General features: G+C 34.8%; 1 protein-coding gene and 1 pseudogene across 1 annotated transcript; both read right to left on the bottom strand.

The window, feature by feature from the left end:
* Positions 1-3734: 3734 nt before the first annotated feature.
* Positions 3735-5793, bottom strand: LOC125857001 (uncharacterized). Its single transcript, XM_049536667.1, has 4 exons — positions 5464-5793; positions 5119-5331; positions 4810-5031; positions 3735-3827 (listed from the first exon to the last, which is right to left on the bottom strand). The coding sequence occupies exons 1-4, from the start codon at positions 5791-5793 to the stop codon at positions 3735-3737; spliced, it is 858 nt and encodes a 285-aa protein (XP_049392624.1).
* A 13957-nt stretch (positions 5794-19750) lies between these two features.
* Positions 19751-20710, bottom strand: LOC125856993 (uncharacterized; annotated as a pseudogene).
* Positions 20711-21509: the final 799 nt, after the last annotated feature.

Here is a 21509-nt window from a genome sequence, read left to right as displayed (position 1 = left end):
AGAGAATCGAAGAAACAACTAAAGGACTTGCTCAATAAAGGCTTTATCACCCTAAGTACTTCCCCACGGGGTTCCCCAGTGCTCTTTGTTCAAAAGAAAGGTGGATCCTTACGAATGTGTATTGACTATAGACAACGAAATAAAGTCACTATAAATAATAAATATCATCTTCGACAGATTGATGACTTATTTGATGAGTTACAAGGTGCCAAATGGCTTTCCAAGATTGACTTATGGTCTGGTTAGCATCAGCTGCGAGTTAGGGAAGTTGATATCCCATAAACAATATTTAGGACGAGGTATGGCCATTTTGAATTCCTTGTTATGTCTTTCGGGCTTACAAATTCCCCAACAACCTTTATGGATCTTATGAATCAAGTCTTCAAACCATTCTTGTATGAATTTGTGATTGTGTTTATTGATGACATTCTTATATATTCACGGTCGGAAGCTGAGCATGCAGACCACTTGCGAGCGGTATTGCAGACTCTCCAAGATTGCAGGTTATATGATAAATTCTCTAAATGTGATTTTTGTCTTACTTCTGTCACTTTTCTTGGTGATGTTATTACAAGTGAGGGTATTAAGGCTGATGGACAAAAGATTGAAGCAGTGATGACTTTGCCTAGGCCCTTGAATCCAACGAAGGTTCACAACTTTTTAGGCTTGACAGGGTATTACCGAAGGTTTGTGGAGAGATTCTCTTCTATCTTTGCACCACTGACAAAATTGAGACATAAGGCAACTAAGTTTCGGTGGACCGAGGCATGTGAACAGAGCTTTCAGGAACTAAAAAAAGGCTTACCACTGCACATATCCTAACTCTTCTGGATGGTAATGATAGCAATGTTGTTTGTTGTGATGCCTCAAGAATTGTCCTAGGTTTTGTTCTTATGCAGCATGGTAAGGTTATTGCATACGCCTCTAGACATTTGCTGAAGCATGAGATGAATTATACTACACTCGATCTTGAGTTGGCTGCAGTTGTCTTTGCCTTAAAAATTTGGCGGCATTATCTATACGGGGTTCATATAGATATTTTCACCGGTCATCAGAACCTTCAGTACTTAGTTAAGCAGAGGGAGTTGAACCTACGACAAAGGAAATGGCTATAATTATTAAAGGACTAAGATGTTGACATATTATATCATCCCGGTAAAGCAAATGTTGTTGCTCATGCGCTCAGCCGGAAGTCCATGGGTAGTCTAAGTCATGTTGAAGCTGATAAGGCTAGAAATACAAAAGATTTATGCCAGCTAGTTAATTTGCAAGTACGTTTAGTAGATGCAAGAGGCGGAGGTGTTGTCATTAAGAATATGGCAGAATTTTCCTTTGTGATTGAAGTTAAAAGGCGACAACATGAAGATCCTGAGCTTAGGAAATTGAGGGAAAAGATTCCACTACAACAACAACCCTTATTTGAGCTAACTGGAGATGGAGTCCTCAGATACCAGGGTCGCTTATGTGTACCGGCAGTTGGAGAACTCCGTACAAATATTCTTTCAGAGGCCCATTATTCTAAATATGCATCTAGCCCTGTAGCGACGAAGATGTATCAGGACGTTCGACAGATCTATTGGTGGAATGGCATGAAAAAAGATATTACGGCGATGGTAGCTGAATATCCCAACTGCTAACAAGTTAAAGCAGAGCATCAGCGGCCTGGAGGCCTAACACAGTATATTGAGCTTCCGTTATGGAAATGGCATATGATAAATACAGACATCATCACTGGTTTATCTCGCACTCCACGAAGGTATGATTCTATTTGGGTAATTATCGATAGGCTGACAAAATCTGCTCATTTGTTTCTAGTTAAGACAACATATTAAGCTGAAGATTATGCCAAACTTTACATTCAGGAAATTGTTCGCCTTCACGGAGTTCCGTTATCTATAATCTCATATCGAGGAGCTCAGTTTACAACACATTTTTGGAGATCATTTCAGAAGGTCTAGGCACTCAAGTAAATCTTAGCACCGCTTTTCATCCACAAACTGATGGACCAGCAGAGCGTACTATTCATATGATTGAGGATATGTTACATGCTTGTGTGCTGGATTTTAAAGGAAGTTGGGATAAACATCTACCTCTTATCGAGTTCACTTATAATAACAACTTTCAAGCTAGTATTCAGATGGCCCCTAATGAAGCACTATGCAGGCAGAAGTGTAGGTCCCCGATTGGTTGGTTTGAACTCGGGGAAGTAGATTTGCTAGGTCCCAATCTAGTCCAACAAGCAATTGAAAAGGTTAAACTTATTAGAGATCGGCTTGATACAATACTGTAACAACCCTCTCGGAAAGATGCTACTACTTAACAAAAAAGCTAATATAATACTTGCACATTTAAAAGGGATTAATATAAAATATATATAAATTATAATTCAATAGAGGAATTTAGCCTAAAATTACAAGTGAAAGGTATAAAGGCCCGTCATTTAGAAATTTAGTTAATCTCAAATTTAAACAAGACAAGAGTCTCAATTTATGGAGGAAGAATCTTTCAAAACACTTTTAAAAATTCGCTAAGAGATTTTCATGTGTTATCTATACTACTACAAGACACATTATAAATCATTACCAACTTCGTGGTACCAAAGCTTGATTGGTTCATGCTTCATACAAACCTTCAAAATAAACTATAAATTGAATACATTACAAGACTTGGGTTTACACACTCTAAAATAGTAAAACATGTAGTCATACTTATTTTACAATCCATGGTGACATGATCAAATTAGCATTCAAAATTTCATGTAAATGTACAACATATAGATCATGTACAAGTCCCAATATTTATGCAACTACAGATGCCTATATGCAAATGTGATCTTCTTATAAAGTTCTCAAAATATCTGCCTCCAATGGCCAGCTTCAAGTATCCCCTCGAACGTTCCCAACGATAGAAACAACTATCACTAAGTATAAAGCTTAGTGGTGTAAAAACTATATGCCTTGAGCCGCTAGATTCACCAAGTTACCTTTCAAAAGTCATGGACAACACAATTGAAACATAATAAATAAATCAAGTAAACAATAAATTAAGGGTATCAAGTTCTATATTTAAAGATTCAAGTGTCCAGAACGCTGATAGCACCATTTCCCAAGAGATCCAATACCAAGGCTCGCCCAATATATACATCATACCGTCAAACCCAGCATAACCAAGTATCAAGAGGGACCGAAGCCTTGTATCAAGAAGGACCGAAGCCCTGTATCAAGAAGGATCAAAGACCAATAATCAAGAGATTCAAATACCATATTAAAAATGGCTTTCTAGTTCTTACTTAAAATGGACAACTTCCATACTTAAGACGAACGAAAAATCCAGAGTCAAGATGGCAAATAATCCTAATCAATAGGCATGCCAATAGTGACAAAGTCAGAGCCACAACAAGGAAAAAGTCCCAACAAGAATACCAAGTGATCAAGCAATCCGTACAAGTGGGCGAGTTACACAAGTGTCTTGAAAACCATAGACAATATCAATACGACAATACAATGTGACAATAAGTAGCCAAGGTAACAAGATAACCCTTAAAATATACAAGCAAATAACAAGAGTACAAGTACAAGTTTATACCCAAACCTCGGGCTTTAGCATAGAAACAGTCCAACAAAACTTCAAGAATTCAAACCGTAGCCCGACCAACGTATCAAGGTTCTCAACTTGTACACGAGTATATATGACCTTAAAAATACAATTAAATAACTTCTTTAACTTCTATTAGCTCAATAATGTTGAAGTAAAACAAGATCATCATCACAAGTAAGCCTAGCATGTACAAATGCAACTATGCTCCCAGAACAGTGAATCTGTCCAGCCTGGTACCTCAAGTCGCAACTTAAATTTGTAAAGAAAAAACGCAAAACTGGACTTTATATCCTTTATGAAAGATGTAGGTACATATCTAAGGTTGCAAATGAACAAAAATCACTGGAAAATATATTTTGTACGAAAAGATATATTCAAATCACTAATAGTTGATCATAGAGGATTTCAAATTTCGAAATCTGGACAGAACTTTCCCTATGGTGCGTCCCATATTCTGAATCCATAACTGCTAAATTAGAGTTTTACATAAATATAAGAGTTGTAGGCATACGAATTAGCTTTCCAAATCATATTTATTCACTGTAAACGAAATTCTAGAAAGCGAGATATGCATATATTACCAAACACTACCCAGCTCAGAAACAGATTTCATCACTTACCGAAGAGAAGGGTGTGTCTCGAATCCCAGCCAAAAGGACAAAGTTTTCCTCTTGTGATTTTGAAGAACAATCTGTTTAGATATGTTTCTAAGGTGCTAAGACTTGAGGAAAATGAATTTACTAAAGGAGGTGTGAAAATATATAGTCATAAAAGTGATGTTTATCACTTGTACAACTGTCCATCAAAGGTGCTGCCCAAATAGTTGTGTGCTGCCCAAAATGCATACATATACACCTATATATATATCCTTCACCTCCTTTTAAGTTACAGATAATTCCAACTGGAATGTTATGAAAATACCCCAAAAAAACCCTTAAATGACTGTCTCAATTTATGTTAAGCAAGTTAGCAAATATGACAAAATTTCAAGTTCCTAAAACAAGAATAACATATATTGTAGTAATTAAGCAACAGTAAATCAACATGCGACTCTTGGTTAGTACTTCGGGGTATTACACTCTCTCCCCTTAAAAGAAATTTTGTCTCGAAATTTACCTTACACTAGTCCCGAAACATGTGCGGATACTGGGTCCTTATGTCTTCTTTTCTCTCCCAAGTTGCTTCTTTTCCAAAATGGTTCCTCCAAAGTACCTTTACTAAGTGGATTCTCTTGTTTCTAAGTTTCTTTACTTCTTGAGCTTGAATTAGGATAGGTTCTTCATTATACGTCAATTCAGGATTAACCTCAATAGATTCAACTGGAAGGACATGAGATAGATCAGAACGATATCTTCTAGGCATAAAAACATGGAAGACATTGTGGATCTTGTCTAACTCAGGTGGTAAAGCTAATTTATATGCAACTGGTCCAACCTTTTCAAGTATCTCATAAGGTCCAATAAATCGGGGACTAAGTTTTCCTTTTTTGCCAAATCTCATAATTTTTTTCCATGGAGACACCTTTAAGAATAGATTATCTCCAACTTGATATTCAATGTCACACCTTTTAAGATCAACGTACGACTTTTGTCTATCCGAAGAAAGCTTTAGACGATACTTGATAATTTTTACCTTGTCCTCTGTTTGTTGCACAATTTCAGGACCAACAAGCTTTCTTTCACCAACTTCATTCCAACAAAGAGGGGTCCGACATTTTCTTCCGTATAAGGCTTCCTAGTGAGGCATTCCAATACTCGATTGGTAACTGTTATTGTAAGCAAATTCTATCAAAGCCAACTGTTTGTCCCAACTACCCTCAAACTCCATAATGCGAGCTCGAAGCATATCCTCCAAACTCTATATCACTCTTTCCGTCTGACCGTATGTCTGAGGATGGAATGAAGTGCTAAATTTCAACTTAGTACCCAAAGCTTCCTGCAGGCTGCCCCAAAATCTAGATGTAAACCTTGGGTCTGGGTCAGATATAATAGACACAGGGATTCCATGTAGTCTTACAATCTCATTAATGTACAATTCGGCTAAACGCTCAAGTGAGTAACCCATCGTGATTGCTAAGAAGTGAGCACTCTTGGTTAGCCTGTCCACAATCACCCATATTGCATCATGATTTCTCTGAGTGCGAGGAAGTCCAGAAACAAAGTCCATAGTAATTCTCTCCCATTTCCATTCCGGCATCGACAAAGGATGTAGCAAACTAACTGGGACATGGCGTTCTATCCTTACTTTCTAACAAACCAAACATTTTGAAATGACTTCTGCAATGTCTCTCGTCATATCGTTCCACCAATAATGTTCTTTTATGGTATGGTGTATCTTTGTACGTCTAGGATGCATTGCATTTGATGATGTATGTCCTTCATTCATGATTTCTCTTCTTAATTTTTCATTATTACGGACACATAGCCTATTTTGATAAAACAAGGTACCATCCTCCGTTCATACAAAATCATGCTTTTCCCCATTTTGAACTTCTCTAGTCAATTTTATTAGTCTCTCATCTAACCTTTGCGCTTCTTTCACCTGTTCAAGTAATATTGGTTTGACTTGAAAATTAGCAATAACTGAACCATTTGAATCAAGTTCAAAACAAACACTCATGGCTCTTAACTCAAGAAGTAAGGGCAACAGACTCAAACATAAGCTTGCGAAGGTTTTTTTTTACTTAAGGCATCAGCCACCAATTTGCTTTACCTGGATGATAGTTAATCATGCAATCACAATCCTTGATGAGTTCAAGCCATCTACGTGTTCTTAGGTTCAACTCCTTATGTGTACCCAAGTACTTTAATCTCTTGTAATCAGTAAATATATGAAATTTTTCTCCATACAAATAATGCCGCCATATTTTTAAAGCAAACACAATAGCAGCAAGTTCAAGATCATGAGTAGGATAATTCAATTCATGGGGTTTTAATTTTCGAGAAGCATAAGAAATAACTTTCCCTTCTTGCATCAAAACACATCACAAATCAAAACACATCACAGACCTCCATGAGTAGCATTACTATATATTACATACTATCTCCCCTTAATTGGTAGAGTAAGTATAGGAGCTTGTGTCAACAAGGATTTGAGAATTTCAAAGCTCTCTTGGCGTTTGTCATCCCAAGTAAACTTTACTTCCTTCTTCAAGAGTTTAGTCAAAGGGGATGCAATAATGGGGAAGCCTTTCACAAATCTTCTATAGTACCCTGCTAAGCCCAAGAAACTTCTTACCTCACTCGGTATTTTGGGAGATCTCTGTTCAGCATCTACTTGAATTTTTACTAGGATCAACCTTTACACCTTTAGTTGATACAACATGTCCAAGAAAGCCACTTCATTAAGCCAAAATTCACACTTGGAAAGTTTAGCGTAGAGTTCTTTCTCCTTCAAAATTTACAACACAATCCGAAGGTGTTTCTCATGGTCTATTAGAAGAAGAGGCCAAAACTTATTTCCTTCAAAAGGGAAGATCACATTGCATTAGGGACATGTATTTGATGCATATGCACTCTAGATACGATAAAAATATTATAATCCATGTAAGTGAACAAATAATCTAAATAGAACCTTTTCGAAAGCATACAAATATACAAGTAATTCACAACAAAAGTCCTAGAACCACAAACCTAGGCTCTAATACCAATACTTGTAACAACCCTCTCGGAAGGATGCTACTACTTAACATGAAAGCTATTATAATACTTGCACATTTAAAAGGGATTAATCTAAGATATATAAATTATAATTCAATAGAGGAATTTAGCCCAAAACTACCAGAAAAAGGTATAAAGGCCTGTCATTTAGAAATTTAGTTGATCTCAAATTTAAACAAGACAAGACTCTCAATTTATGGCGGAAGAATCTTTCAAAATACTTTTAAAAATTCGCTAAGAGATTTTCATGTATTATCTATATTACTACAAGACATGTTATAAATCATTACCAACTTCGGGGTACCAAAGCTTGATTGGTTCATGCTTATTACAAACCTTCAAAATAAACTGTAAATTGAATACATTACAAGACTTGGGTTTACACACCCCAAAATAGTAAAACATGTAGTCATACTTATTTTACAACCCATGGTGACATGATCAAATTAGCATTCAAAATTTCATGTAAATGTACAACATAAAAATCATGTACAAGTCCCAATATTTATGCAACAATAGATGCTTATATGCAAATGTGATCTTCTTATAAAGTTCTCAAAATATCTGCCTCCAATGGCCAGCTTCAAGTATCCTCTCGAATGTTCCAAACGATAGAAACAACTATCGCTAAGTATAAAGCTTAGTGGTGTAAAAACTATATGCGTTGAGACGCTAGATTCACCAAGTTACCTTTCAAAAGTCATGGACAACACAATTGAAACATAATAAATAAATCAAGTAAACAATAAATTGAGGGTATCAAGTTCTATATTTAAAGATCCAAGTGTCCGGAACGCCCATAGCACCATTTNAATTTTGATACGGTTGTTCTAAAATTCGGGTTAGACTCATTTCCCACTCAATTTGACCCCCTGAATAAGAATATGAAGTCGAATTTCCGAAATGATGCACGGATTTTGAGATATATGGAAATTACAATTTTAGGTGTTTTCGAAGCACATTTTCGGGCATTTTTTGGGTCGTTTCAAATACCATATTAAAAATGGCTTCCTAGTTCATACTAACAATGGACAACTTCCATACTTAAGACGAACCAAAAATCCAGAGTCAAGATGGCAAATAATCCGAATCAATAGGCATGCCAATAGTGACAAAGTCTCAGCCACAAGAAGGACAAAGTCCCAACAAGAATGCCAAGTGATCAAGCAATCCGTACAAGTGGGCTAGTTACACAGGTGTCTTGAAAGTCTTAGAGAATATCAATACGACAATACAATGTGAGGTATCGAGATAACCTTTCAGATATAACAGCAGATAACAGGAGTACAAGTACATGTTTATACCCAAACCTTGGGGTTTAGCATAGAAATAGTCCAACAAAACTTCAAGAATTCAAATCGTAGCCCGACCAACGTATCAAGGTTCTCAACTGGTACACAAGTATATATAACCTTAAAAATACAATTAAATAACTTCTTTAACTCCTGTTATCTCAATAATGTTGATGTAAAACATGATCATCATCAAAAGTAAGCCTAGCATGTACAAATACAACTATGCTCCCAAAACAGTGAATTTGTCCAGCCTGGTACCTCAAGTCGCAACTTAAATTTGTAAAGGAAAAACGCAAAACTGGACTTTATATACTTCATGAAATATGTAGGTACATCTCTAAAGGTTGCAAATGAACAACAATCACTGCAAAATATATTTTGTACAAAAAGATATATTCAAAATACTAATAGTTGATCATATAGGATTTCAAATTCTGAAATTTGGATAGAACTTGCCCTATGTTGCGTCCCATATTCCGAATCAATAACTACTAAATCAGAAACAGATTTCATCACTTACCTAAGAGAAGAGTGTGGGTCGCATCCCAGCCAAAAGGACAAAGTTTTCCTCTTGTGATTTTGAAAAACAATCTGTTTAGATATGTTTCTAAGGTTCTAAGACTTTAGGAAAACAAATTTACTAAAGGAGGTGTGAAAATATATAGTCACAAAAGTGATGTTTATCACTTGTACAACTGTCCTTCAAAGGTGCTTCCCAAATAATTGTGTGCTGCCCAAAATGCATAAATATACACCTATATATATATCCTTCACCTCCTTTTAAGTTATAGGTAATTCCTACTATAATGTTTTGTAAATACCCCAAAAAAATCCCTTAAATAACTTTCTCAATTTATGTTAACTAAGTTTGCAAATATGACAAAATTTCAAGTTCCCAAAATGAGAATAACATATATTATAGTAATTAAGCAATGGTATATCAATATGCGACTCTTGGTTAGTACTTCAGGGTGTTACAACCACAGTGTCGGCAGAAGTCATATGCAGATGTTCGCCGACGGAACTTAGTGTTTGATGTAGAAGATTGGGTTTGCCTGAAAGTATTGCCTATGAAAGGTATCATGCGATTCGGAAAGAAAGGGAAGGTCAGTCCTAGGTACGTTGGACCGTAAAAGATTATTTGAAAGATTGGTATAGTTGCATACGAGCTTGATTGGCCTTCAGAATTTAGAGCAGTCCATAATGTATTTCATGTTTCTATGTTACGGAAGTGCGTTGGAGATCCTTCACGTATTATGCTCATTGAAAATATTGGTATCGCTGAAGTTTTATCTCATGGAGAGGTACCAATAGAGATTTTAGATTGGCAAGTAAGAAATCTTCAAACTAAAGATGTAGCTTCTGTGAAAATGTTATGGAGAAATAACGAGGTCGAGGAAATGACTTGGGAAGCGGAAGAGGAAATGAGGAAGGAGTACCCCCAACTAAGGTGAGTCACATTTCGATAATTGGCAATTATTTCTTCACAACGACTTAATTATATTTTAAGTGGCTTGGAGGTGCAATTTATATGTCTTCTTATGAGATAGCTATATAAAGCTTAGGAGTTAGAATTTTCAGATTTTCACTTTAATTTGCGACTAACAAATATAGACTCGCAAATAAAATCCTATGAGAATAAAGAAAAACAACCAAGGAATTGTCTAGATCCATTCGCGGGCGAATGTTCATAAGGGGGGGAGCGAGAATGTAAGATCCCGTACTTTTTCTCTATCCTTGCATAAAATATGTGGCGTAGTATGACATGGTTATATGAGGTGTACATGACTTTGTAAGGTTCATTGGAGATAAAGACTGCAAATAGGTAGCAATATCAATGAACTAAACTAAAATTTTAGGTCAAAGGGACCCCTCGAACAAAGTTCATGATTAAAGAAATGGCTCAGGTAGAACTTCGCCCGTTTGAAAGGTTTATCTTGTCCGATACCTTGTGGATAAGCCTATGAGTGTACAACATGCTAAGAATAGTGTGTTATGAGGTATTATAATAGCACAAGGGTCGTATGCTAAGTTTTGAAGTCAAGAAAATTAGTGAAACTAAGGTCGGCAAAAGTTATCGAAGTTTCTCTAATAATATTTTCTTAACTTTGGGTCAAATGTCTTGGATGTTTTCTCCCAATATATAAAGAGTTAGAAGTCCTATCATCCATTAAATCAAAGGCCAATGAGTCTAGTTTGCCACGTATAAAACCCCATATCCAACCGACATAGGAGTAAAAAGTTATGTGGGTTTTACTACGGACTGTTGGGGCAGAATCCGGATCGGATCCGGGTCGGGTAAAAAATGTGGTATGTAGGCTTACTCAACGTTTTAAGCCACAAAAATATTTATTTTCACTCCCTAACAAGAAATAAATCTTAAGAAATCGTTCTAATGGAGTTCTTGCATGATGAAGGTTAACTTTTGACGATTTCTACCATTAAAGGTTGCCCTCGTGCCTATAAACGTGATCTCTACATGTGGCAATCATTTTCCCCTTCTATTAGCTGCGTTTGGAGCTAGTGTTTGAAGATATAAATTTGTAGTTTTTGGTGTTTCTTCAAGTTTTACGTGTGTTTAACTAAGGTAACCATCTAGGGTCTCTTTTATGATTGTTTTTATGAAGTTCTACGGACATTTCGTCAAGTTGAGGCTATTTGGCAAATCTGCCGATTTAAGATCAATTATGAACTGTTTATAGGTGTGTACCAGCTGTGTATATATAGTTTTTGTGAAGCTTAGGATGTAAGGAACAACTTTCATGAAGAAGCTATGGTCATTCGAGCGTTCATTGAAAAGGTATGTTAAGGCTAAGCTATGTCCCTCATTTTAGCACCACTCCTAGGAAATTCCTAAAATGTTGAATGTGATATTTTGTTATTTTCTTGCTAGAAAGACCTTCAGTGAAAGAAATTGGGATCTCAGCTGAATTATTTTCATGATTCTATTATTTTGATATTTCACTCGTTCGGATAAATAGAGTATTCGACATCTACATGTCATTTTATCGGTTTCCTTGATTATATGTCCGCATGTATGAATTCTTATTCTTCTTTGGGTGATGTGACTTAAAACATCACGGGAGACCTTTATTACTATTAAACAACCCTCTTTTCCCACTAAAGTTATTATGAAAAATCTTTGAAGTAACTCACGATCTTCAAAACTCTCTAATATAACTTAAATGTTTAAACTATTAAAACACTTGGTTTTTGAAATACTTCTTTTATAAATTATCAGGAACCAAGTTAGGAACTAAGTAAATCACCTTAAACTTGTTATGAATATCTGCAAGGTTAGGTTATCTTTCTAAAATTCGAGTTAACTTTTCAAGCTTATTTGGAAGAACATTCTATGTTCCATGAGATGGCTACATGTTATACTAAAATGATTTTGGGGTTATGAGAACAAAACAACAAATTGGCCAAGATTGGAAACATGACAATAGTAACTTATAGGTCTTATAAATCCATGATATGACATGTTATGCAGTCTACTCCCGAGCTAAAATTGGGAGGTTTGGGGCCTATTCCTATATTTATACGTATGAGATACAGATGGCCACAAGTTGGTGAATATGATGTCGGTTCCTTATCGGAAGGCACCACTATTGCTAGCATTTGGTTGGGTATGTCATGAATTTTCATCTCTCTCTCTCTATATATATATATGTATTTAGGACATACGATTATACAAGCATACCATGCATATTTAAATAGTAGGGGGCCAAATGTCAGCGATGGAGATTATTTGAGTTTCAGTTTCAGGTGGTATCTCTATTACCCTTTTATAGTAAATATTTATGATTCTACTTTCCGCTTTACATACCAGTACATTTTTATTCGTACTGACGTCCCTTTGCCTGGGAACACTTCTTTTTGTTTCGTGCGAGAAGGTACAGGCAAGGACTCTAATCGACCCATCCGCTAGGATTCAGGTTCAATTGTGAGTTGGTAAGCTCCATCTTATCCTGGGGATATTAGAGGATGTTTATTTTGGTTGTACAGTTTAGGTAGAGTCGGAGCTTTGTACCGACAGTGCTTATGTCACTTATAGTGGCTATTGTGGACACAATATTCTGGGTTTTCCTTTTGTATGTTTCAACCTCCAACCAATAGTCTTGATATGTATATATGTGTGTGTGTAAGTAGATATGTCTTCGGTTATGGCCTCGTCGGCTAGATAGTACATCTTTTTTTTTGGCTTGTCTACCATTGTTTGTATGGTTTATTCTTATTCAGGTCATGACCTTCAGGGTTCAGGATTCACTTTTTAGAGGTTGTGCTGCCCAATCTTTTTGTCTCAGAGTTTGGTTTAGCTAGTATGTTTTAGTGGGTAACCAGATGTTATAGGGTATCGAGTGCTAGTTACTCCCCCTATTTCGGGGTGTGACAAACACCCATTCTATTAAATATGCCACAACCATAATCACAAGGTGCATTCTCATAAACATACAATCAAGTGTTGATTCATGGCATACAGTCATTCATTCATACTCATTTATTATTAGTATGATCAATAGTGCAACATTCACATACATACATGTGTTATAATGAAGTAATTCCTAACATACATCACACCAACATGAAATCACAACCATCACCTACCTCGAGCAAAGCTTGAACCCTCCTAAGAAACTTGATTCTTCCCTTTCCGGATTCTTTCCACTTGTACTTGGTTTACAAACAATCAATATAACACGAGGATCAATAAATGAAGACTAATTACCTGGATTACAATCAACATTATCCACCCTAGGCCAAACCTATGATCCTAAGGTGCAGCTAGGGCTTTCTCCACCATCCAAAACACTTCCAAAACCCTCCCCCAACAATAATTACTTGTGATTTTATATTCTACGGATCAAAAAATGGATTCGGGGAGTAAAATCCTTACCTTTAGCTTCAAGAATGGAGAAAAAATGTCAAGAAGTTACCCTGGTTCGTCTCCTAACTTTAAGAACGAAGTTTGTAGAATAATGGCATTTTTGGGGTTTATTTCTGACTTAGTTCGTGACTAGCCCACTATGGAGGCCCCTCCCTAGCGGGAATATCCCGCCTTGGCGGATTACATGGAGACAGAACCTCAGAATTAGAGTTTCAAACCCCCATTTCACAACATACCTTCAACCCATGCCACTTAGAAACTACCCATTCACGCTAAGATCAGTTTCAGGAGTTCTACTCACCCAAATTCAATTCCGTAAAGTCATACGGGTTCCTTACATCTTAGCTATCAACTCATGCGATAAAATTGATTATTAGATCTCTCATTTGTTACCAGATTTCCCTATACCTCACTGACTCCAATTTTATCCAAATCTGAACTATGCTAGAAAATTTCAAGCCACTACCAAAAAGTTTTTCAACCCAAAATTTTTCTCCGATAGCTGTTCTATAACGACGGGAACAGGTTGTTGTAAAAATGGCAATGTATTGTGCTACATCAAATGAAGAATTAATGAATTTACATGGAGATTTTGATGACAAAAATCTTAAGTATCCACTGTTTTTAATCCAAATGGAAATTTGGAGGGTCAAAAATTTAAGTAATTTGCGCTTGATATGATTTTGAGTAATACCAAAGAATTCAAGAGGGTATTTGAGGCACTTGTTGTGTTCTTAAAAAACCATCAAGTTTAAGAAAAACCAAAGTGCAAAGTCGAGGGCAATTTGTAAGGTGGTCAGGTTGCAAATGATTCATATTTACATCAAAGTCAAATCAAGATCAACCTTTCAAGATCATGGCAATAGGCCCCGACCATTCTTGTGGCAATCAAAGATATAACAAGACTATTGGCTCTGAATTTTTAGCTAAGAAGTACGTGGAAGAATTTAGAATTAATTAAAGTTGGGGAGTGAAAGAATTTCAAACTCATGTGATGAGGACTCATAATTGTATTAGTACTCATATAAAAAAAGAGTAAGACATTAGATCTAATTATAGGAATAAAAAAGACCAATTTGATATGTTATAGGATTACTGTGCTGAGCTAAGGAGCATTAATCCAAGGAGTACATGTATTATGAATTTGGATGAAAACCCAAAAACAATGGTGAATGGTAGAATATTTCTTTTTGAGATATTAGATATGTTTAGCACTTTGCAAACAATAATTTTAGCTAGATGTCAACCTATAATAGGGGTTGATGGATGTCATTTGAAATAGGAATTAAAGGAAACAACACGATATATCCTGCTGTATTCGCATTAGTGGAAGGTGAGCTTAAAGATACATGGAGTTGGTTTCTTACTCTTCTTGATGAGGACATATGAATCACACAAAACTCTTTTGTATGGATTTTCATTTCTGATAAATGAAAGGATTTAATTCTAGCATTTCATGAGATAATAATAGATGTTGCACACAAAATTTGTATGTACATAATAATTTTAAGATTGAAGGTTTTGGAGGACAAGCACCATAGAATATCTTATAAAAAGTTGCTAAAGCAATTATAGAATTTGAATTCTCAGAGAATATGAAAGAGATGTCAAAATTAGATTCAATAGCCTCAAGATGGTTTATTACAACCCCCCATTCATTAGTCAATGCTTTTTTTCTCTTTCTTCAAAATGTGATGTGTCATTGAACAATTTGTGTGAGTTGTTCAATATTTCTAATGTAAGAAATAAGCATATTTGGACAATGATTGAATCAATTAGAATCTAAATGATGTCCAAACTGCAAATGAACAAAGACAAAATGATAAACTATTGCCAGAGAATCTGTCTAATAATCATGTTGAAGTTAGAAGAAAATAAGGCTAAAGTGACTAAATCCATTATCAAATTGAAGATATTTATCTTAGACTACTCTCACTTGATCTTAAAGAGAAAATATGTTCTTTTAAGAGATAAGACCTAATAGAAATACCTTATAATCATACTATTGCAGCAATATGGATTAAGAAGGATGAACCTGGAATGTATGTCAATGAATGTTATATCATGATTGTGTATTGTGCTATATAAGATGAAGAATTGATGAGTTTACATGGAGATTCTGATGACAAAAATCTTACAGTATCCATTGTTTTTAATCTAACTAAAAATTTGGAGGATCCAAAATTTAAGTAATTTGCGCTTGATATGATTTTGAGAAATACAAAAGAATTTAAGTGGGTATTTGAGGCACTTGTTGTGTTCTTAAAAAACTATCAAGTTTAAGAAGAACCAAAGTGCAAAGTCGAGGGCAATTTGTATTGTGTCAAGTTGCAAATGATTCATATTAACATCAAAGTCTAATCAAGATCAACCTTTCAAGATCATGGCAATAGGCCCCGACCATTCTTATGGCAATCAAATAAATAACAAGACTATTGACTCTAAATATTTATCTAAGAAGTACGTGGAAGAATTTAGAATTAATTAAAGTTGGGGAGTGAAATAATTTCGAACTCATGTGATGAGGACTCATAATTTTATTATTACTCATACGAAAAAAAGTAAGACATTAGATCTAATTACAGGAATTAAGAAAGATCAATTTGATATGTTATAGGATTACTGTGCTGAGCTAAGGAGCAGTAATCGAAGTAGTACATGTATTATGAAGTTGGATGAAAATCCAAAAACAATGGTGAATGGTAGAATATTTCTTTTTGAGACATTATATATGTTTAGCAACTTGCAAATAATAATTTTAGCTAGATGTCAACCTATAATAAGGGTTGATGGATGTCATTTGAAAGGGCATCAAAAACAGAGTCGACTATTGAAAAAATTAGGAATTGAAGGAAACAATACCATATATCCTGTTGCATTCACATTAGTGGAAGGTGAGCTAAAAGATACATGGAGTTGGTTTCTTACTCTTCTTGATAAGAGCATATGAATCTCACAAAACTCTTTTGTGTGGACTTTCATTTCTGATAAATAAAAGGGTTTAATTCCAGCATTTCATGAGATAATAATAGATGTTGCACACAAATTTTGTGTGTACATAATAATTTTAAGATTGAAGGTTTTGGAGGACAAGTACCGTAGAATATCTTATAAAAAGTTGCTAAAGCAATTATAGAATCTAAATTCTTGAAGAATGTGAAAGAGATGTCAAAATTAGATTCAAAAGCCTCAAGATGGTTTATTACGACCCCCATTCATTAGTCAATGATTTTTTTCTCTTTCCTCAAAATGTGATGTGTTATTAAACAATTTGTGTGAGTCATTCAATATTGTACTTCTAATGTAAGAAATAAGTATATTTAGACCTTTAGACCTTGGTTGAATCAATTAGAATCTAAATGATGTCCAAACTGCAAAAGAAAGACAAAATGATGAACTATTGCCATAAAATCTGTGTAATAATCATGTTGAAGCTAGAAGAAAATAAGGCTAAAGTGACTAAATGTATTTCCATTAAATCTGATCAAATCCATTACCAAATTGAAGATATTTATCTTAGACTACTCTTCGTAGATCTTAAAGAGAAAATCTGTTCTTGTAAGAGATAAGACCTAATAGAAATACCTTATAATCATGCTATTGCAGCGATATGGTTTAAGAAGGATGAACCTAAAATGTATGTCCATGAATGTGATACAATTGATCAGTACATAAAGATTTATAGTGCATCCATCTTTCCAATTATCAACTTTGAGCAATAGCCTAAGACATGGATTGAACCACCATTGCCACCAATATACAAAGCACAACTAGGTAGACAAAAAAAAAGAATGGAAGAGAGGGATTGCTAAGACAACTAAAAAAAATCAGATTTTGAAAAACTCACCATAATAATAAAATCAAGAAAAGACAAAACAAAAAGTGTGGATCATGTGGAAATTAGGTCACAATAGTAGATGCTCTGTTCTTATCAGAAGCAAACACTCTGAAGTTCAACAACTACAAGTCCATCAACAAGTCGAAATGGAAGGCCTTTCTACACCTAATAATGCAACAAAAATGAGAAGTCAAATATATTGGTCTCTTCAATTATTGTTGTCTACTTAATAATGCAAAAGAACTAGTCAAACCAGTCCAAGATAGTGATACTAGTTTATTTTTCTTATTGTAGGTTCCAAGGACCATTATTGAGAATGCGACATTAATGTAGTCCAGCTCCTCATTTATAAATGAATAAACTATAATTACCTTTATGGTTGTCTATTTATGTTGCTTGTATCAGACCTCACTGCGTGGCTTATTTTCTTCTGTATATTGTAGGTCAATCAACTTAACCAATCAAGGGTACCACAAGAACAAATTGATGAGCATTCCATAGAAAGTACAAGGTAACTCTTCATCGAGATAATGACAACATAATACGAATCAATATCAAGATTACAAAAATTACTTTCAAAAAGTAGCAAGAGAGTTGAAAGTGACCCACGAGCCAAGAAGAAAATTATTTTTTAAATAAAGAAGTTAAAAGAAAAACCGATGACAATACTTACACAAGTTTAAATTTAATTGTTTCTTTATGACTTCGAAGTTGTTCGTGTTCGTGTTCATGTTCATCGATGATTGTGTTTTTCCTTTTAAAAATATATGCAATTTAGATCATTGACTTTACATTGTAAGTCTTTGAATTCTTCAGTATGGTGCAGAAAAGGAATTTTTTTGAGTCCACAAGAATAAAATCTATGAAATATAAGAGAATCAATTATTTAATTCTCATGAGAATTTGTTTCTAATTGAAAAACTCTGCATCAAATGTAAGGTAAAAAAGATTAGCTTACACATTTCCTTTAGTCTATCAACTCTCTCTCTCTTTATATATATATATCTTGTAAAATAGTGAAAGGTATATCAAGTAATTGTTCAGAGATCAATGTCCAGTTCACTGGTTATCTCCTTATTGATTTAGTTGTATGTACATGAACCATTTAAAGGACATGCAAGATCCATTTTTGTTCATGATAGAAGAAGACAAAGTTAAATCTAACATTCTAGGAAATAAGAATTTTATGTGTTACACCCCAAAAGTTTCTAAGTCCAGATTGGATCTTGAAAAGTTCATAAAGATGCAAGTCTCCAAAAATTTTTATTTATGGACCGTAGAAGTTTTCACGGGCTGTTGATCTCTCTGTAAAACTAGACCTCAGAACTCAGGAAAACTATGACTTCTACGGATCATAGATCATTCCCATGGACCATAGAAGCTCGCGTAGAACCAACTTTGAGAAATCCAAAATTTTCACCTATTTTCTATGGACACTATATGGCCCGTAGATTGTTCTATAGTCCGTAGAAGGCGTCCATATATGACCTCCGACCATTTATAAGTCAGGGTCATTTTGATATATTCCCACTCCTTTAATTTTTCGCATATTCTAAGTGGGATTAAGGGATATTTATCAGCCTAAAACCTCTTTTTCATGCACAAGACCCAAAATTTGATTTCTTCTTTCTAGAGGTTCATCTCAAGCAAGAATTAGGGTTTTTCATCTTCAAGTCTCCATTCCAAGATTCAAGCTAGTGACTTTAACTACATGTATGTGGGACTTCATCATTGTGTTTCCTTTCACCTATTGAGTCCCAAAAAAACCCTTAGATTTCCAAGTTTATGATCTCTCTACAATCTAGGATTTCCTTGTTTCAGGTATTTAATGCAATTCAGTTTCTCTTTCATGATTAGTTTAATTGCATGTTTTGCTAATGATTTAAATGGTGTTTCCATGAACCCACATTATGGAAGTATTTTTGTGATTTTGAATTATGTAATTTAAGAATGCATGCTTTCAGATTATTAATTTTCATGATTTTAGATACTTTCACATAAAGTGTCTTCAGTATTAATAGAAACTATTAGTTTAAATCATGATTCATAAGCTACTTAGTTTATCAGGTTATTAGTATAAGTCACTATTATCAGATTATTAGACTTTGGTTATTTGCATGTTTCCATGAGAGTTTTACTTGACATCGAGCAGAGTCAGGAATAAAGGCTAACGTTCAACGTCCGCTGGGTTCTTTAGTAGCAATCCCTAAGTTCCTGAACTACATGTCACCATAGGATTTAAGAGATCTCCCATCAGCTGAGGCAGACTGCCTAGTCTTTATAGACATTAGATTAGTGGATCCACATTAGCTCAGATCAACCTTTATACATTGGTAAAGTATAATGGGCCCTTTTGATGGGGTAAACTCCATGTAATAACTCATATGGTTATTTGTCTATTAGTAGTACCTCCCATAATTCAGTCATTTCAGATCATTGTATGGGCAAACGGTATTAACATATTTCATGTTATTTACTTGGTCAATGCTCCATGTCTCTTCCATTCAACACGTTCAATATTCATGTTTATCCTATACATTCAGAACATTCAACATATTGAGCGTTTAATAACACTTCACTTCCCATTAAAATTTTAATCTTTTTTTGACAAAATCAAAAGATACTATAGATAAAATCATACCCAAAAAGATAATTATATACATATCTATATGTTTCTCTTTTAAATTTAAAGCATCAATCATCATTATATCACTATCGTCATCACGCATTTCGTCCAGATCCAACTCTAAGATCATCATCATACTCACCAACATCACTGAAGGATGATGTTGTTGATTCTAAAACAACATTATTATCTTGAAATTCTCTACCACCAATTTCACCATCCAAAATGACTTGCAGGTCCTTTTCAATTTCATCTTCATCTTCTTTCGGCAATTTATGCCGACAGAGTGGACAAGTATTACTCTGATTAAGCCAAGGGACAGTACAATCATTATGAAAAAATGCTTACAAGGTAATTGACTAGCTTCAGTATCAATTCCAAATTCCTCCATACAAATCGAACATTCTTTCGATGATTCATCGATTTTCACACTCGGAAGTGAGTCGAGAAATGATTTATGAGTCCGAGAACGAACTTGAGTTGAGTAAAACAATTCATATTAAGTTGAGTAAAACAACTCATATGAAAGATCAAATCACTCTCATCGGTTTCTATTTCAGAATTGGAATAATCAAAAGTAACAAAATTGGTGGTTGAAAGGGTAAAATCATCAAAAGGTAAATGTTGAGAAATAGGCGTATGATTGGCAATGGTGTAATTAGGGAGGAAGTGGCGATGAAAGCAACGAGGGCAACGAAAGGAGGAATTGACGCCAATGGTGGGGGTTATATGAAAGGCATCGTTGCAGTTGTATCATCGGTAAGAACGAAGGTTCCCGGCGGTGGAGAGGGTGGCCTCTGTCGACATGACCAACTTTTGGTGTCCTCTTGCTCGGTTTTCTCGAAGCACTACTAATATTTTCTTATTCTATTTTTGTGAATGAGTTAAAGAATATCTATTTAATTTTTTTTTTCACACACAGGTGGAATAAATTATCATTATTATAATTTTCTATAAAAAATGATGTTTTGAATATTAGAGTTAAGGCCAAAAATATATTTAAAAATTATTCTATTTTATTTAATGATTTGAGAAACATATATTTGACTATATTAAATTTTTTTAAAACTATTCTATTTTATTTAATGGCTTGCAAAACATATCTTTGACCAGATTACAGGTGTGTTTGGTATGAAGGATCATGTTTTTCATGGAAAATATTTTCCTAGAAAATGTTTTATTGAAAAATAAGTTTGTTTTTAACTTATTTTCTCATTGTTGGTGGGTAAGTGGAAAATATTTTTTAGAAAATCTTTTCTAGTGTATGATTGGCGAATGAAAAATATTCTTTTAGAAAATATCTTTATTTTTGGCTAGAGAGTAGAAAGTACTTTTTTTAGAAAAATAGTTTCTGCCTTAAAATCAACCGCAATAATCGATCTGACACCTGCACCGACACTCGATCTGAAACCTGACCCCTACTTACGACACGAGACCTGATATTTAAACTGGAACCCGAACCTTAGCATGACCAAAATACGGGTATGATCCCAAGACCCAATCCAAGACCTAACCCACCTAAAGACTTGAAATTCAAATTATTATATAATCTCGACACCCGAACTTGATTTTGACCCGAGACCCAATCCCTACCCCAAGCCTAACC

Source organism: Solanum stenotomum, chromosome 1 (assembly GCF_019186545.1).
Source record: "Solanum stenotomum isolate F172 chromosome 1, ASM1918654v1, whole genome shotgun sequence".
Classification (NCBI taxonomy): Eukaryota; Viridiplantae; Streptophyta; class Magnoliopsida; order Solanales; family Solanaceae; genus Solanum; species Solanum stenotomum.
The sequence above is the reverse complement of the archived record's forward strand: the minus strand, read 5'-3'. Positions and strand labels throughout refer to the sequence as shown.

Coding starts and splice junctions, on each gene's coding strand:
- LOC125857001 (XM_049536667.1), bottom strand. CDS start 5,793: ATGCCGGAATGGAAATGGGAGAGAATTACTATGGACTTTGTTTCTGGA. Junction 5,332..5,463: donor CATACGGTCAGACGGAAAGA/GTGATATAGAGT, acceptor ATGCCTCACTAG/GAAGCCTTATACGGAAGAAA. Junction 5,032..5,118: donor GAGATAATCTATTCTTAAAG/GTGTCTCCATGG, acceptor ATACTTGAAAAG/GTTGGACCAGTTGCATATAA.